Source organism: Rhinoraja longicauda, chromosome 3, assembly GCF_053455715.1.
Source record: "Rhinoraja longicauda isolate Sanriku21f chromosome 3, sRhiLon1.1, whole genome shotgun sequence".
In the NCBI taxonomy this organism is placed as follows: domain Eukaryota; kingdom Metazoa; phylum Chordata; class Chondrichthyes; order Rajiformes; family Arhynchobatidae; genus Rhinoraja; species Rhinoraja longicauda.
In genome coordinates, this window is record NC_135955.1 from 29,191,267 (window position 1) to 29,204,954 (window position 13,688).

The following is a 13,688-nucleotide window of genomic DNA, read 5'->3' on the forward strand; positions in this document are numbered from 1 at the left end:
TGCCAGCGAGCTAATCAATCGCAAAGAACACCAGGCACAATCTAGTCTAAACAGTTCATACCACATACCAATGCATGTGCACTGGTGCGTGCTTACATACGCGCGCACACACCAACACCCGCGCGCACACACACACATATGTAGAAGCACATGTGAACATGCTCACGGAACGTGATCACACACACATTTGGTGCATATAGCCACTCATCCACTAACAAAGGCAGGCATGTGTAAGCTGATAGCCTTTTCTGGTTAGATGAATCCCTGGGCAATTCTCTCAAGAGCAGGAACACCTGAATTTTCTTTTTATTCCCAGTTTTCAGAAAAACAGCCTGTGGTTGTAACCTCCAACGCTATTGCTGTGGGGAAGAATGCTTTCTCAGTGTCACAGATCGTAACCAATTCTGTTACCTTTCACCAGTATATTTGGGTAAATATATTGGAAAGTATTATTAAAACATTCTAAACTCTACACAAGTGAACATAATCATTGAGCTTTAGGGAAACAGCAGCAGTTCGCCAAGTCTAGTTTTGAACACATGGTGCCAGGGACACCTTCCCTCCCTCCCCACTTTTCTCCCCAACACTGCCCAAGTCCAACTGCAAAAAATTCAGCTCCAATCACACAAAAGAGTAGAAGACACTAATTTATAACTCGGTGGTTAGTTGTAGACATGATGTGCCAGAGTCTGTGTTCTTGGTGTCGGTTATCGAAGTGTGTATTGCCCAAAAGAGAAGAATTTTTTTTGTTGCTTTGAAGTGAGTTGCTTCTCTGATGTGGTCTGGTGGTGGGTTCAGGTGGTCAATGCTTCTGGTTACCTTTTACGTTTGATTTAAGTAGGATTTTTTTCCATAGCTTGCATGTTTGCTTGTACTGTGAGGAATTTAAGTGATTGGAAATGCAATACTGCGTGGCTTGATTTATGCTGCATTTTGCAGGGGTTGTGGGAGAGACATGGAACATGTTTACCCTGAAGCGTTTTACTCTTGGAGCATAGCATCAATCTAATGCATTTTTTCTTTCTTTTTGAATCTTTGCCTTCTTTAATAAAGGTTCAAGTAAGTATTTCATATATTTTAGAGGGCCCTTGGGTCATATTTTTCCAATACTTTTTTAGCTTTTCATTTTGTGAGATTGGTCTGTCCACGATGTCAGATGGATATTTTGTTTTATTTTGATTTGATCTTTATGTTCATTTTTCTTCTTCCCCCATCCTAACTGCATAATCTTCTCCTGCCCTACAGCCCTCTTGATCATGCCCAGCATTAAGCGCATCATGTTGGTATCTATGTCTACAGCTATCAAGTCCCTAAACCCTGTTTCCCTTCCTTAAATTCTGAGTGATCATCTAGCAAAAATCATCACATGCAGCTTGGCACAGTAATTTTTTTTTTTTTTTCTACGCCATTTACGGAGATGTCGCTAGAGGTCCTGAGCTATAGGGCAAGGTTGAGCAGGCTACTTTATCACTTGGAGCCCAGGAGGCTGAGGGGTGATCTTTAGAGGTGAATAAAAATCACGAGAGGTATAGATGGAGGAGGTGGTTGAGGCAAGTACTATAACAACATTGAAAAGACATTTCGACAGGCACATGGATAGGAAAGGTTTAGAGGGATGTGGGCCAAATGCGGGCAGGTGGGACTAGTGTAGATGAGGAATCTTGGTCGGCATGAGCAAGTTGTTTCTGTGCTATGTGCATCTGTGATCCTATGACTATTAATGAAGCATTTTTTTCTTTGTCAAAGTTAATGTATAAATGTGATACTGCTCTTGGTAAAATTTTAAAATGATGAAATCAGGATCTATAAAATATTAACTTCATGCAATAACTAATAACAACTCCATTATTCTGGCTGTTCTATGTGATTGTCCCACAAGCACAGCTGATGTCCATTTTCAGAAGGAATGAGTTCTGACCTCCTTGGCCATTAAGTGCCTCCAGTTTCTCATTGGTCTGTCTTGGAGTCATAGAGCACAGAGCAACCAGTCTGTATCGACCATCAAGCACCCATTTACCCTAATTCCAAAGTGTTTTCCCCACATTCCCATCAATGCCCTCCCTTCCCCCAAAACTCTGCTCATCCCCACTCTAGGGGTAATTTACAGTGCTTGATTGTTATCCACAATCTAGTAAGTCTTGAGTTTTAAAAAATCCAATTTTGCCAGCGGCGCCCACAAAGAATGAATCATTCTTCCACATCTACACTTGGGCATATTGTGATGTGATTATGTTGCTCATAACACAGCTCACTCTCTCAGTGGCCTACGCTTTAGCTGCCCAGCTGTTCCCAAGCCTATTGCTTCTGCGACACCATGTGACTTGACTGGCAACTTTTGTCAACTGCCTTCTTGTGAGTGTGTTGGGACCACTGCAGTGGGGCATTGTTAATGCAAGGTGTTGTTGAATAGTGGAGGGGAAATATTTATTGTCATTATTCACCTCAGTTGCTCCACAGCACCTCCCAAGCCTGCAACCTCAACTGCCTGGAAAGACATGGGCAGCAAAAACATTGGGGCACCATCATCCAAAAGATCGCTTGCGAGCCACACAGTACCCATACCATGTGTCTTGTTGCTTTTCTTTTATCAACTGAATACCAGTGCTCCATTCCCAACAGGGACCCCTTCACCACATGGATTGCAGCAGTTTAAACCTCCTGAAACATCCTGTTTCTTGCAATATTATTTTTTAAATTGTTTGCTGGATCTGCTTCAGTCTGGGTCTCACATTACAGCAATCATTTGGATGAAAGTAAAACTTCAAAACGGCTCCGGCTACATTTGTTTGGCGGTGGTGGCACCCCCCCTCCTCCCATGTTGCCAACACGTGATCTTGCACCGCGTCGAGCCTGCTGCCCTGCTGCGTTCACCCTTTCACACAGACAAACTGTTCCTATGACTCAGCAGCAATGAATAATGGAGCATCACACTCGACCCGCGGCCCTGCATCTGTTCGCAGACGGCTCCAGGAATCAGTTACCTGGCTCATGTCCAGGAAGGTGCAGGGCCATCCACCGATCTCTGATATCCTAGCAACAAACACAAAAGAGCGGCACAGTGGCGCAGCGGTAGAGTTGCTGCCTCACAGCGCCAGAGACCCGGGTTCCATCCTGACTATGGGTGCTGTCTGTATGGAGTTTGCACGTTCTCCCCGTGAACGCGTGGGTTTTCCCTGGGTGCTCCTGTTTCCTCCCACATTCCCCCCTGGTCGAGAATCGCTGGTTGGCGGGGACTCGTTGGGTCAAAGGGACTGTTTCCATGCTGTATCACTAAACTAACCTAAACTGGGTTATTCACCCTGGGAAATGTTTACAGCCAACCCAATTCAATACTATTTAAGATTTTTTTTTAAAAACTTTATTTCTTAATGTTTACTGAGTTGCATTTGTCGATATTTTATTGTAAGCTTGCTGTATAGATCTAATTGTAGAATCAAAGCGAAGGCTGCACAAAAGGAATCCCTTCTGGCCATGGATTCAATGTAAGTTCTCTCAAAGCTGAAACCAGTTAGGCCAAAGCACATGCATTTTCATTTTATAAATTCTAACCGGACATTCGGCCCACTGAATCTATGCCAGCTCTAAGAACAATCTCATTCCCCCACTGATTTCCCCCTAACCCAATCTCTCACACATGCCCGTGGCCTCTTCATTCTCCCACCAGCCATTGACACCAGAGATAAGTTACATTACCTCTTCTTTCTCCACACTAATCCCAACAATGACAGATCCTGCCTGAATTGTGATTTTGCTGAATAGGGCCCATATACGACTTGTTTCCCACCTTTCCAAAGGCTATTGATCTCAATTACGTAATTACATGACAGTATTTAGTTTAATTTATTGTCACGTGTACCGAGGTACAGTGAAACACGGAAAATAGGTGTAGGAGTAGGCCATTCGGACCTTCGATCCAGCACCGCCATTCAATATGATCATGGCTGATCATCCAAAATCAGTTCATGTTTTCTCCCCATATCCCTTGATTCCGTTAGCCTGAAGATCTATATCTAACTCTCTTGAAAACATCTAGTGAATTGGCCTCCACTGCCCTCTGTAGCAAGGCAATAGACAATAGGTGCAGGAGGAGGCCATTCGGCCCTTCGAGCCAGCACCGCCATTCAATGTGATCATGGCTGATCATTTGATCACAGATTCACAACTCTTGGTGAAACAGTTTTTCTTCATATCAATCCTAAATGGCCTACCCCTTCTTCTTAAACTTTGAAACGCTTTTTGTTGCATGCTATCCAGTCAGCGGAAAGTTATGCATGATTGCAGTCGAGTTACCCACAGCGTACGGATACAGGGAATATCGTTTAATATATTCCTTTATTCGTCCCACACTGGGAAAATTTAGTGCAAGGTAAAGTCCAATTGAAAATGGTTCAGGGTCTCCAATGTGATAAATAGTAGCTCAGGACTGCTCTCTAGTTGTTGACAGGATGGTTCAGTGCCTGATGACAGCTGGGGAAAAAGTGTCCTGGAATCTGGAGGTGTGCATTTTCACACTTAATCCATGAGTCTTTGGGATATGGGAATAGATTGGAGCACCAGGGGGGAAAGGCATGCTGCCATGGGGAGCATATGCCAGGTGGACACACACAGCCACCAAGATTAGGATCAAACCAGGCCTCCGGTACTGTGAGGCAACAAGATCTACTGCGCCACAAAGACCACTGAGTGCAAGTACACCAAATGATAGAGGTTTCAGCCCGTTAGCAAGACCAAGCAGTAAGGCTTATTTCTAGAGAAGTGGGGAAGATCCTCGAAACCTGTATTGAACCTTGGTTAGATCAGACTGATAGAGGAATCAGAGGTTCCTGAATCAGCACTGAACCATCCTATCAACAATCAGAGGTTCTGGAGAAGGTGCAGAGAAAATCTACAACAAAGATATGAGTATATACGTATCAGGCAAGGCTATTTCCCCTTTCTGTGGAGAGGTTGCTAGGTGATATTTAAAAAGATTAATGATTTTCAACGTGTGGATACAGCAATAATGTTTCCATTTGTGGGGATGAGCAACACTAGCAGCTAACAATGCAAGATGGCCACCTGGAAATCCAGCAATGAATTTGGAAAACATTGCCCGACCCAGAGAGTAATGAGAATGTAGAAAATGCTCCCACAGGAAGTGATTGCAGTGAGTGGTATAGATGTATTTGAGGGGAGGTTGGACAAACAGATGAGGGAGAAGGGAATAGTGTTAGGCACACAGAGATAGACGAGGAAAGACAGGACACACGTGTTGTGCATGATTGGTTGGGCTGAATGGCCTGTTCCTGTGCCATTGCATTTTGTGTAATTTTATGCCAATGCAATATCATATTGTTCTGCAATTTTTGTAGCAGCAGTGTGCAAGTTACTAAGACTGACAGAATGACCATATTTTTGTAGCAGCAGTGTGCAAGTTACTAAGACTGACAGAATGACAATATTTTTGTAGCAGCAGTGTGCAAGTTACTAAGACTGACAGAATGACCATATTTTTGCAGCCGTGCTGACCATCCTAATTATTTAAACTAACCTCTTGTCATCAGCCCTTCTCCCCAGCCAAAACCCCTTACTTATTGAGTTACTGACCCGGTGGAGGATGAATTTCACGCCAGCCCCAACAATTGTTAGATTCAGCGGAGACTCCTACAAATGTTCTCCAGAGATGCTCTTGACCCGTTGAGTTACTCCAGCACTTTGTTGTTTTTTTTGTAAACCAGCATCTGCAGTTCCTTATTTTGTTAGTAGATTGGGGTTGTGTTCAGATAATCAGTGATGCCAGTTCAATTTTAAAAAAGGAGCTCAGTTAGCTCTGGAGTGAAGGAAGCTGAGTTAATAATTGCAGTCTATGAATTTCACCACGGCTGGAAGAACTTAGAGGTGTAACTTTTCTTTAGAACACTTTTTTAGGGCGGCACAGTGGTGCAGCTGGTAGACCTGCTGCTTCACCGTGCCCAACACCCGAGTTCGATCCTGACCTTGGGTGGTGTCTGTGGGGAGATTGCACGATCTCCCTATGACTGCATAGGTTTCCTCCAGGTGCTTCAATTTCCTCCAAATCCCAATGTAGGATAATTGACCTCTGTATATTGCCCTCCCATGTGTAAGGAGTGTGGGATAACATAGAACTAATGTGAATGGGTGATTGATGGTTGGTGTGGAATCAGTGGGCCAAAGGGCCTGTTTCCTACTGCATTTTTCCTTGTAAATTGTTGATGACAACTATAAGTTGAATTGTCACGAAGATATGGATGAAACCTCTTGAAATCTGGTGCACTGGGGGACAGCATAAGTATCGCCAGTAATAGAAAGTAGTCTTTAATAAATTCAATAGGGAATTGAAGAGAAATTTCTTTACGACAACGCATTGAGAATGTGAATCTCCAATCCACAGGGAGTGGTTGAGGTGAAGAGCAGAGATGTATTTAAGGGGAAACTTGATAAAGTGTATCTGCTGTTTGTAGAGGAGAATGAATCAAAGACCATAAACTCTGGCATAGCCAATTCGGCCAAATGGCCTTTTATTGTGATTTAAATGCTACCTGTAAAAGGATGCAGAACCCAAATCTACAAAATGCGTGTAAATTTTCTGATTAAGGAGAAGACTATAACTTTTTCCTGATGGACTGTCGCAGAGAGAAGCAGCAGCTATTTGACCTCTGTAAATGGATGAAGGCTGAAGGCAGTATTATCTTTTTTGTCAAGAGCAAACATTTTTAAAGTTAATGTGAACTGAATTATTTGTGAGGCTAACCATTGGGATGTTGTCTCAAACTCTTCTCAAGATGTTGATCGATTTGACTTATGACAGAATCTCTCAATAGGACTGTCTGGCACCGTGAGAGGCATTTGTGAAGTTTGCATCCAGTTTGGCTCTGAACAGATCAGATCAGAGAATGGTTGGTCCTGGGGTGTTCATGCCAGTTCACAGAGGGAGCTCTCTGATTAGTTTCTTTCCTCTGTTGCCTCGGTCCCCTCTATATTATATTTCCTCTTCAAGTATTTATCTACATCCTCTTTGAAAGCTACTGGTGAATGTGCTTCCACCACTTTCATGGGCAGCATCTCCCAAATTGCAACAAATTGAAGAGTCAAAAAAGAATCTTTTGTCAAGTATTTTGAAAGTGATTGATTTTAACTCTTAACAGCAGCTATTTCTTAAGTAGTATTTTACCTAAGTAGGATTTTACATTTTTTAACCTTATTTTTTCAATCTCTTCTGAAATTCGTCATTGATCCCAAGGACATGTGGCATCACAGATCACAAGGGTGGGGCGGCACGGTGGGGCAGTGGTAGAGCTGCTGCCTTACAGCACCAGAGACCCAGGTTCGATCCTGACTACGGGTGCCGTCTGTACGGAGTTTGTATATTCTCACCGTGACTGGCGTGGGTTTTCTCCGGGTGCTCCGGTTTCCTCCCACAGTCCAATGACATATAAGTTTGGAGGTTAATTGGCTTTGGTAAAAAATGTAAGTTGCCCCCTAGTGTGTACTATGGTGTTAGTTAGTGTACAGGGTGATCGCTGGTCGACGTGGTCTCTGTGGGGTGAAAGGCCTGTTTCTGAGCTGTATCTCTAAACTAAACTATATATACTTTTAAGAATCTTTTTTTACTTGGCAAAAAAATCTGATCAATGTGTTGTGAACTAGTAGATGCTGCCTGAGAGTGTGCTGGAAGCAAGGTTGATAGTGGCTCTCAAAGGGGAATTAGATACATTTTTGAAGAGGGAAAAAAAATTGCAGTTTGCATGATTATCCAAGGCTCATTAATTTGAAAGGTGAAAATACTTGAGGGCTGCAGGAAAACTGTCAATGTTGTACAGACTTTGCAAATGCCTCTAAACCTGTCAGTTTAGAGTTTATAAACAAACATTGGATTTATTATACTGCATGTCAAGCCTTGCCAGCATGTTTGGATTAAAATGCTTTGGGTTAAGTGACATGATTGATAGCCTAGAGCATGTCGTGTGGTGTCTGAAGCAGTGTCTGTCTTACTTTCAGTCAAGAAAAGCTTTGGCCTCCTTTCCCACCTATGTTGAAGGTAAGGTGCTTTCTAACCATTTTTAAACCAAGTTCAGAAATTGCAATGTTTTATTTATCGGGATAACATTTCCTTACTCTGTGGCTTCATTTTGTAATCTAAAAGGTTTCTTGCTCTTAAGTATCATGAAACTGTTACCTGAATCTGACTATTCTACTGCACATGTAATTCTGCATTTTATGAATTGTAGTTTAATAATCATTTATGACTTGGCTTCTCAAAGGGCAGATTCATGCTTGTGTTTTGCTGAATGGTGTGTTAACTACCTTGACCCAACTAACAGGGCTCTGGCAAGCTGTGAAATTGGATGTATCTTGCAACTGTGTTCCCTTACCCTTCCCTCAGCATGGCTCTTGCAAACCAAATGCCTTTTTTTCCTGTAAGATTAACCTGAGTGTAGGTCTTAAAGAGCCTTCCATCTTGCAAGCCGGTTCGATTCTCAACCCAGACACGCGAGTGCTGAATTTCAGTACCGAGGGAGCTATGCACCATCGAAGTCCCCATGTTTTTAATGAGATGTTAAACCCTGTCTGCTCCATGGTTAAATGATCCGGTGGCCACTGTTTGGGAGAAGAAGAGCGGATGAATTTGTCACCAACACATTACTTTTGCAGGGTACAGATTGGTTCTCATGTTTTATGATACTTTCTTCAAAAGTGCTGCTTTGGGGACAATGAAAGAAGAAAGATATGAATTTCTTTGGTGCCTTTTGTGCTCCTTTCAATACGTCTCAAAGTTGATGCAATGAAGTGGAAATGCAGCAAACTCCCACAAGCTGCAACGTGAAAAAGACCAGATAAGCAGTGTGTTGTTAATGGTGGGATAAATACCAGCCAGCACTCTGGGGAGAACGGATTTGCTTTTCTTCAATAAAGCCCACCTGAGACAGCAGAAGGGTCTGGGTTTAATACGCTGCAGGGGGTGTATTGGCCTTCATTTTTGTGCTTGAGGGGGTTTTGAACCCACGATGTTCTGTTGCATGGCCAGGATGTGACTCGGTGAGATGTGCAACAGGCCAGGATTCAGACCCCTCAGAGTGTGAAAGGTGCTTTGGAAATAGCTGGTCTTCCAGGCCTAAATAATGTTGCCTTTCTGTCAGAGGTGTTGGAAAGCAAAAGTCAGAAGAAAAGTTGCTATCATTAAGAAGCATTAGGTTTGCATGAAGATTTCCCAAACAGCCATTGTTTCCCAAATATGTTTGTTTTAAAGTGTGCAGGAGAGCTGCAGGAAGGAAACTAAATGATTGGATGAGATCGGGAAAGAGTGAACAGTGGGATAGAATCACAGCCTAGCAATTACAATTACAATAGATGCATTTAACAGGACTGGAGGAGCGGAACAGGGAGAGGATATGGGGTGTAGCTGAGATAGAGGGGTGGCAGGACTCGTGTGGAGCATAACCAGCAGTTAAGCTGATTGGTATGTTAGGGCTAGTGTTTTGCGAAGCTGCCAGCCCACCCTCAAGGTACTGAAGCAAGTTTATTATTGATTAACCGTAAGACGTTTGTGACTGCATCATCTCAGCAGAATCTCAGAATTGTGATTTACTGCAATGCGTCTATCATAAATTGATAGGCGACTGATTTTGACCGAGATGGATTTGTTGAGACACCACTATCTCCTCTGTCCATCATGATTAAGAAAAATCTGGAGAAGCATGATGGAGAGAGGAAATGATGAATACATTGAGTCGAAAGAACAGGCTTTTGTCGAGCATTAATACCAGCATGGAACTGTTGGGCTGAATGGTCTGTGCTATGGTGAACAATTGATGTCATAAGGTCATAAGTGATAGGACCAGAATTAGGCCATTCGGCCCATCAAGTCTACTCTGCCTTTCAATCATGGCTGATCTATCTCTCCCTCCTAACCCCATTCTCCTGCCTTCTCCCCGTAACCTCTGACACCCGTACTAATCAAGATGTCAGGGTAATACGACTCCTGGAATCAATCACCAGCTGTCTACAGGGTGTAACATTTGTCTCTAACTTGCAGTCATCCTATACGCTGGCCTCTGGTTACACATTTGGTTCAGCTGGCTTCAGTGGAACTGAGGGTTCAGGTGGTGAGTACAGCCAGCAGCCTCAGTGTAATGGAGTCCTGGAGTCATATGGGCCCTTCAGCCCAACACTCCTATGCTGACCCAAATGCCCATTTGCCCCATGTCCTCTAAACCTTTACTATCTATGTTCCTGTACAATTGTGTTTTAAATATTGTTATTTTACTTGCCTCAAACACTTCCTCTGCTGGCTCGCTCCATATACCCACTGCGTGGAAAAGTTGCCCCCCCTCCACCCCAGGTTCCTGTTAAATCTTTCCCCTCTCACCTTAACCTTGACGTTGATTTCATCAACCCTGGGGAAAAGGCTGAATGCATCTGCACTATCAATGCCTCTCTATAAGATCACCCGTCGGGTTCATACGCTCCAAGGAATAAAGTTCCAGCCTGCCCAAACTCTCCCTAGAACTCAGCTCCTCGAATCCCAGCAACATCCTCGGAAATCTCGGAGAACATCCTCAGAGAGCACGATGTCCTGTCTGGATGCTGCTTGCCCCAGGATATACATTCAAACCTCGGCGCAGTGGCGCAGCAGTAGAGTTGCTGCCTTGCAGCGCCAGAGACCCGGGTTGATCCTGAGTATGGGGGTGCTGTCTGTACGGAGTTTGTACGTTCTCCCTGTGACTGCATGGGTTTTCTTCGGTTCTCCCAAAGACATATAGCATTGTAGGTTAATTGGCTTTGGTAAATTGTCGCAAGTGTGTGTAGGATAGTGCTAGTGTACGGGGGGGATTGTTGGATGGCGTGTCACTCAGTGGGCAATAGGGCCTATTTCCGCCCTGTATCTTTAAAGTCCAAAATAAATCCAATCTGTTGGATTCTGGAGGAATTTAGAGATAGGGAGGCTCCTTGTATAAAAAGCTTATAATTTCCTCTTTAAAACTCTGTTTCTAACTGACATGTATAAGATTCTGCAAGGACTTGAGTTTCCTCAGTTGTGGCATCTCAGGAGTCATTTGGTGAGCTTGATCCTGATGCTGTAAGATATGAGCGTTTGAGCATCAGCTAATTTGAGCAATGTCCCCAGAAACACAGATGAGTTTTAACAATCGAAAGGTGCAATAAGCTGTTAGACTGAAAATATCCCGAGATGTACAATCACCTGGCTTACATGGTTGCCAAAGCTTCAAAACCAGGTGGTTCATAAGACAGGAATTCGTAACCCAGGGAGGGCCTGTAATCGCTTCAAAATCTCCTTCAAATGTTTTTTCTTCAGTCAGTGATGTTACATAAAGGGGTTGAACTTGAAGGTGGTCACAGGTTTAGGGAAAACGCTTCTGTGTTTGGAGCAGGTATTGATGATCACTTTGACCCCAGTGGGATAACACAGAGATATCAGTCAGAACCAGAGGCGATTTTTTTGCTTTGTGCCTGAATGACTTCTTTTGCATTTCCTGGGTCAAAGATGTTCTAAATAAACTGTGGGAAGCCCTGCCAGACCTCTGAATGGCTGCCAGTTATCTGCAAGAGGCACTTCAGATGAATCTTGCACAAGAAAAGCGCTGGAGTGCAGAAGCCACCCAAAAGGTCGGGTATTTGGTGACAGGAATGTGAATTGCTCCCTGCTTTGATTTATTGCTTGAAAACGTGGGGTAATAATTACCCAGAGTGATTGCCAGTTCTTCAGCTCCTGGCATCCCCCAAAGTTAATTACCAAGTTCCAGCTCGTGGCCATGAGCGATCACCCGGACAGATCATAAGAGACATTGAAATGGTGTTTGATTTTCATGTTTGTGCTTCAGTTACATTGAAAATAAAATTGTTTGGATTTGGAGGAAGGTGGGGCAAGGGTCAGGAAAACCTTGAGCCAAAATGAGTATATTGAAGGTCAGAGGATGTGACGAACATTCCAGAAATCTGGCAGAAAGCCAGTGGGTCCCACCACCTCACCCAGGTATCTCTCCACTTTCTTTCCTGTGATGGTTTTTGCCAGCGTCCACAGCCATGTTTGTTTTCTCTCTTCCAGTCCCTGGACCTTGTGACCCAGAGGATCTAATCGATGGCATCATCTTTGCGGCCAATTACCTGGGCTCTACCCAGCTGCTGTCCGACAAAACCCCGTCCAAAAACGTGCGGATGATGCAGGCCCAAGAAGCCGTCAGCAGAATCAAGGTGATGCCCCGGTCCAGCTGGCCTGCCACTGGCTAGTGGTCACCGCACGCTGGCTGGTCTCTTGCACCAGTGTGGCCATGGCTGGATCAAAACTGTTATCCCTCCCTCTTTATTTCCCTTACTGACTCGCCCTCCTTCTCAGTCTCTCGCTCTCCCGCCCTGACCTGTCCCCCCACCTCTCCAGGTCCCACTTGCTTTCCACATTCCCAGGCCCCTCACTGCTCTCAAGCCTTCCTCCCCCCATCCCATCCCATCGCTCCCTTCCCCACTCACTGGAACCATTCTCCCCACGCCTCTATGGCCCTTCTCAACCTGCATGCACTCTATCATCATCTTAAGGCCCCGCCCCTCCCCCCCCATGGCCCCTATCTCTCCCCCCCCATCTCCTCCATGGCCCCTATTTCTCCGCTCCTCCCCCCATGGCCACGATCTCTCCCCACCTCCGCTATATCCCTCCCTCTCTCCCACCTCCCGGCCCTGTTCCCCATGGAGAATCGCTCTCCCCACCCAACCCTGGCTCCTCCCACCCTCTTCCCCAGCCCCACCCCTCACGCCCTCCCTGAACATGCGCCTTCTCTCACTGCATCTCTCTGTTTCTCTCTCTCGCATGCACACACAAATATATACCTTTCTTTCTTTGCCGTCTTTTGTTTTGATCTTGACTTAAGCTGCTCAGCTATTTTAATTTGAACCAAAGCTCTGTGTGGAAGACTTTGTGTGCTCTTTAACAATTAGCTCCAACTGCAGAAAGGAATCCAGAATCCATAAATTTGGCATGGTTATAAGATTTTATTACCTTAATAAGATATGTTAATCCGAAGGAACTGGGCAATTTTAAGGCAATTCCTTGTAATTGAGGCAGTGCAACGTAGGTTCATGAGATTGATACCTGGGATGGTGGAACTGACATATGAGGAACGATTGAAAAGACTGGGCTTGTATTCACTGGAGTTTAGAAGGACGAGAGGGGATCTTATAGAAACATATAAAATTATAAAAGGACTGGGCAAGCTAGATGCAGGAAAAATGTTCCCAATGTTGGGCGAGTCCAGAACCAGGGGCCACAGTCTTAGAATAAAGGGGAGGCCATTTAAAACAGGTGAGAAAAAACTTTTTCACCCAGAGAGTTGTGAATTTGTGGAATTCTCTGCCACAGAGGGCAGTGGAGGCCAAATCACTGGATGGATTTAAGAGAGTTAGATAGAGCTCATGGGGCTAGTGGAATCAAGGAATATGGGGAGAAGGCAGACACGGGTTATTGATTGTGGACGATCAGCCATGATCACAATGAATGGTGGTGCTGGCTCAAACGGGCCGAATGGCCTCCTCCTGCACCTATTTTCTATGTTTCTATGTTGAAATTCAGTCATAGAGTGACCTAATTTGTCATTGTATCTTTAATGAACATTTTTCCCTCACTTTTTCCGTTTGACTGCTTGGCAGCCAAGTACCCTATAAATACTCCAGATCCACAGGCA

General features: G+C 44.4%; 1 protein-coding gene across 4 annotated transcripts in view; it reads left to right on the top strand.

The window, feature by feature from the left end:
- Positions 1 to 13,688, top strand: part of LOC144591043 (amyloid-beta A4 precursor protein-binding family A member 1-like) — a 113,578-nt gene that overhangs the window by 69,164 nt on the left and 30,726 nt on the right. For all 4 annotated transcript variants that reach the window (XM_078395396.1, XM_078395390.1, XM_078395384.1 and 1 more), the window contains 2 exons: positions 7,999 to 8,038; positions 12,065 to 12,210. In XM_078395396.1, coding sequence (XP_078251522.1) covers positions 7,999 to 8,038; positions 12,065 to 12,210 — 186 coding nt within the window. The remainder of the gene's footprint in view (positions 1 to 7,998; positions 8,039 to 12,064; positions 12,211 to 13,688) is intronic.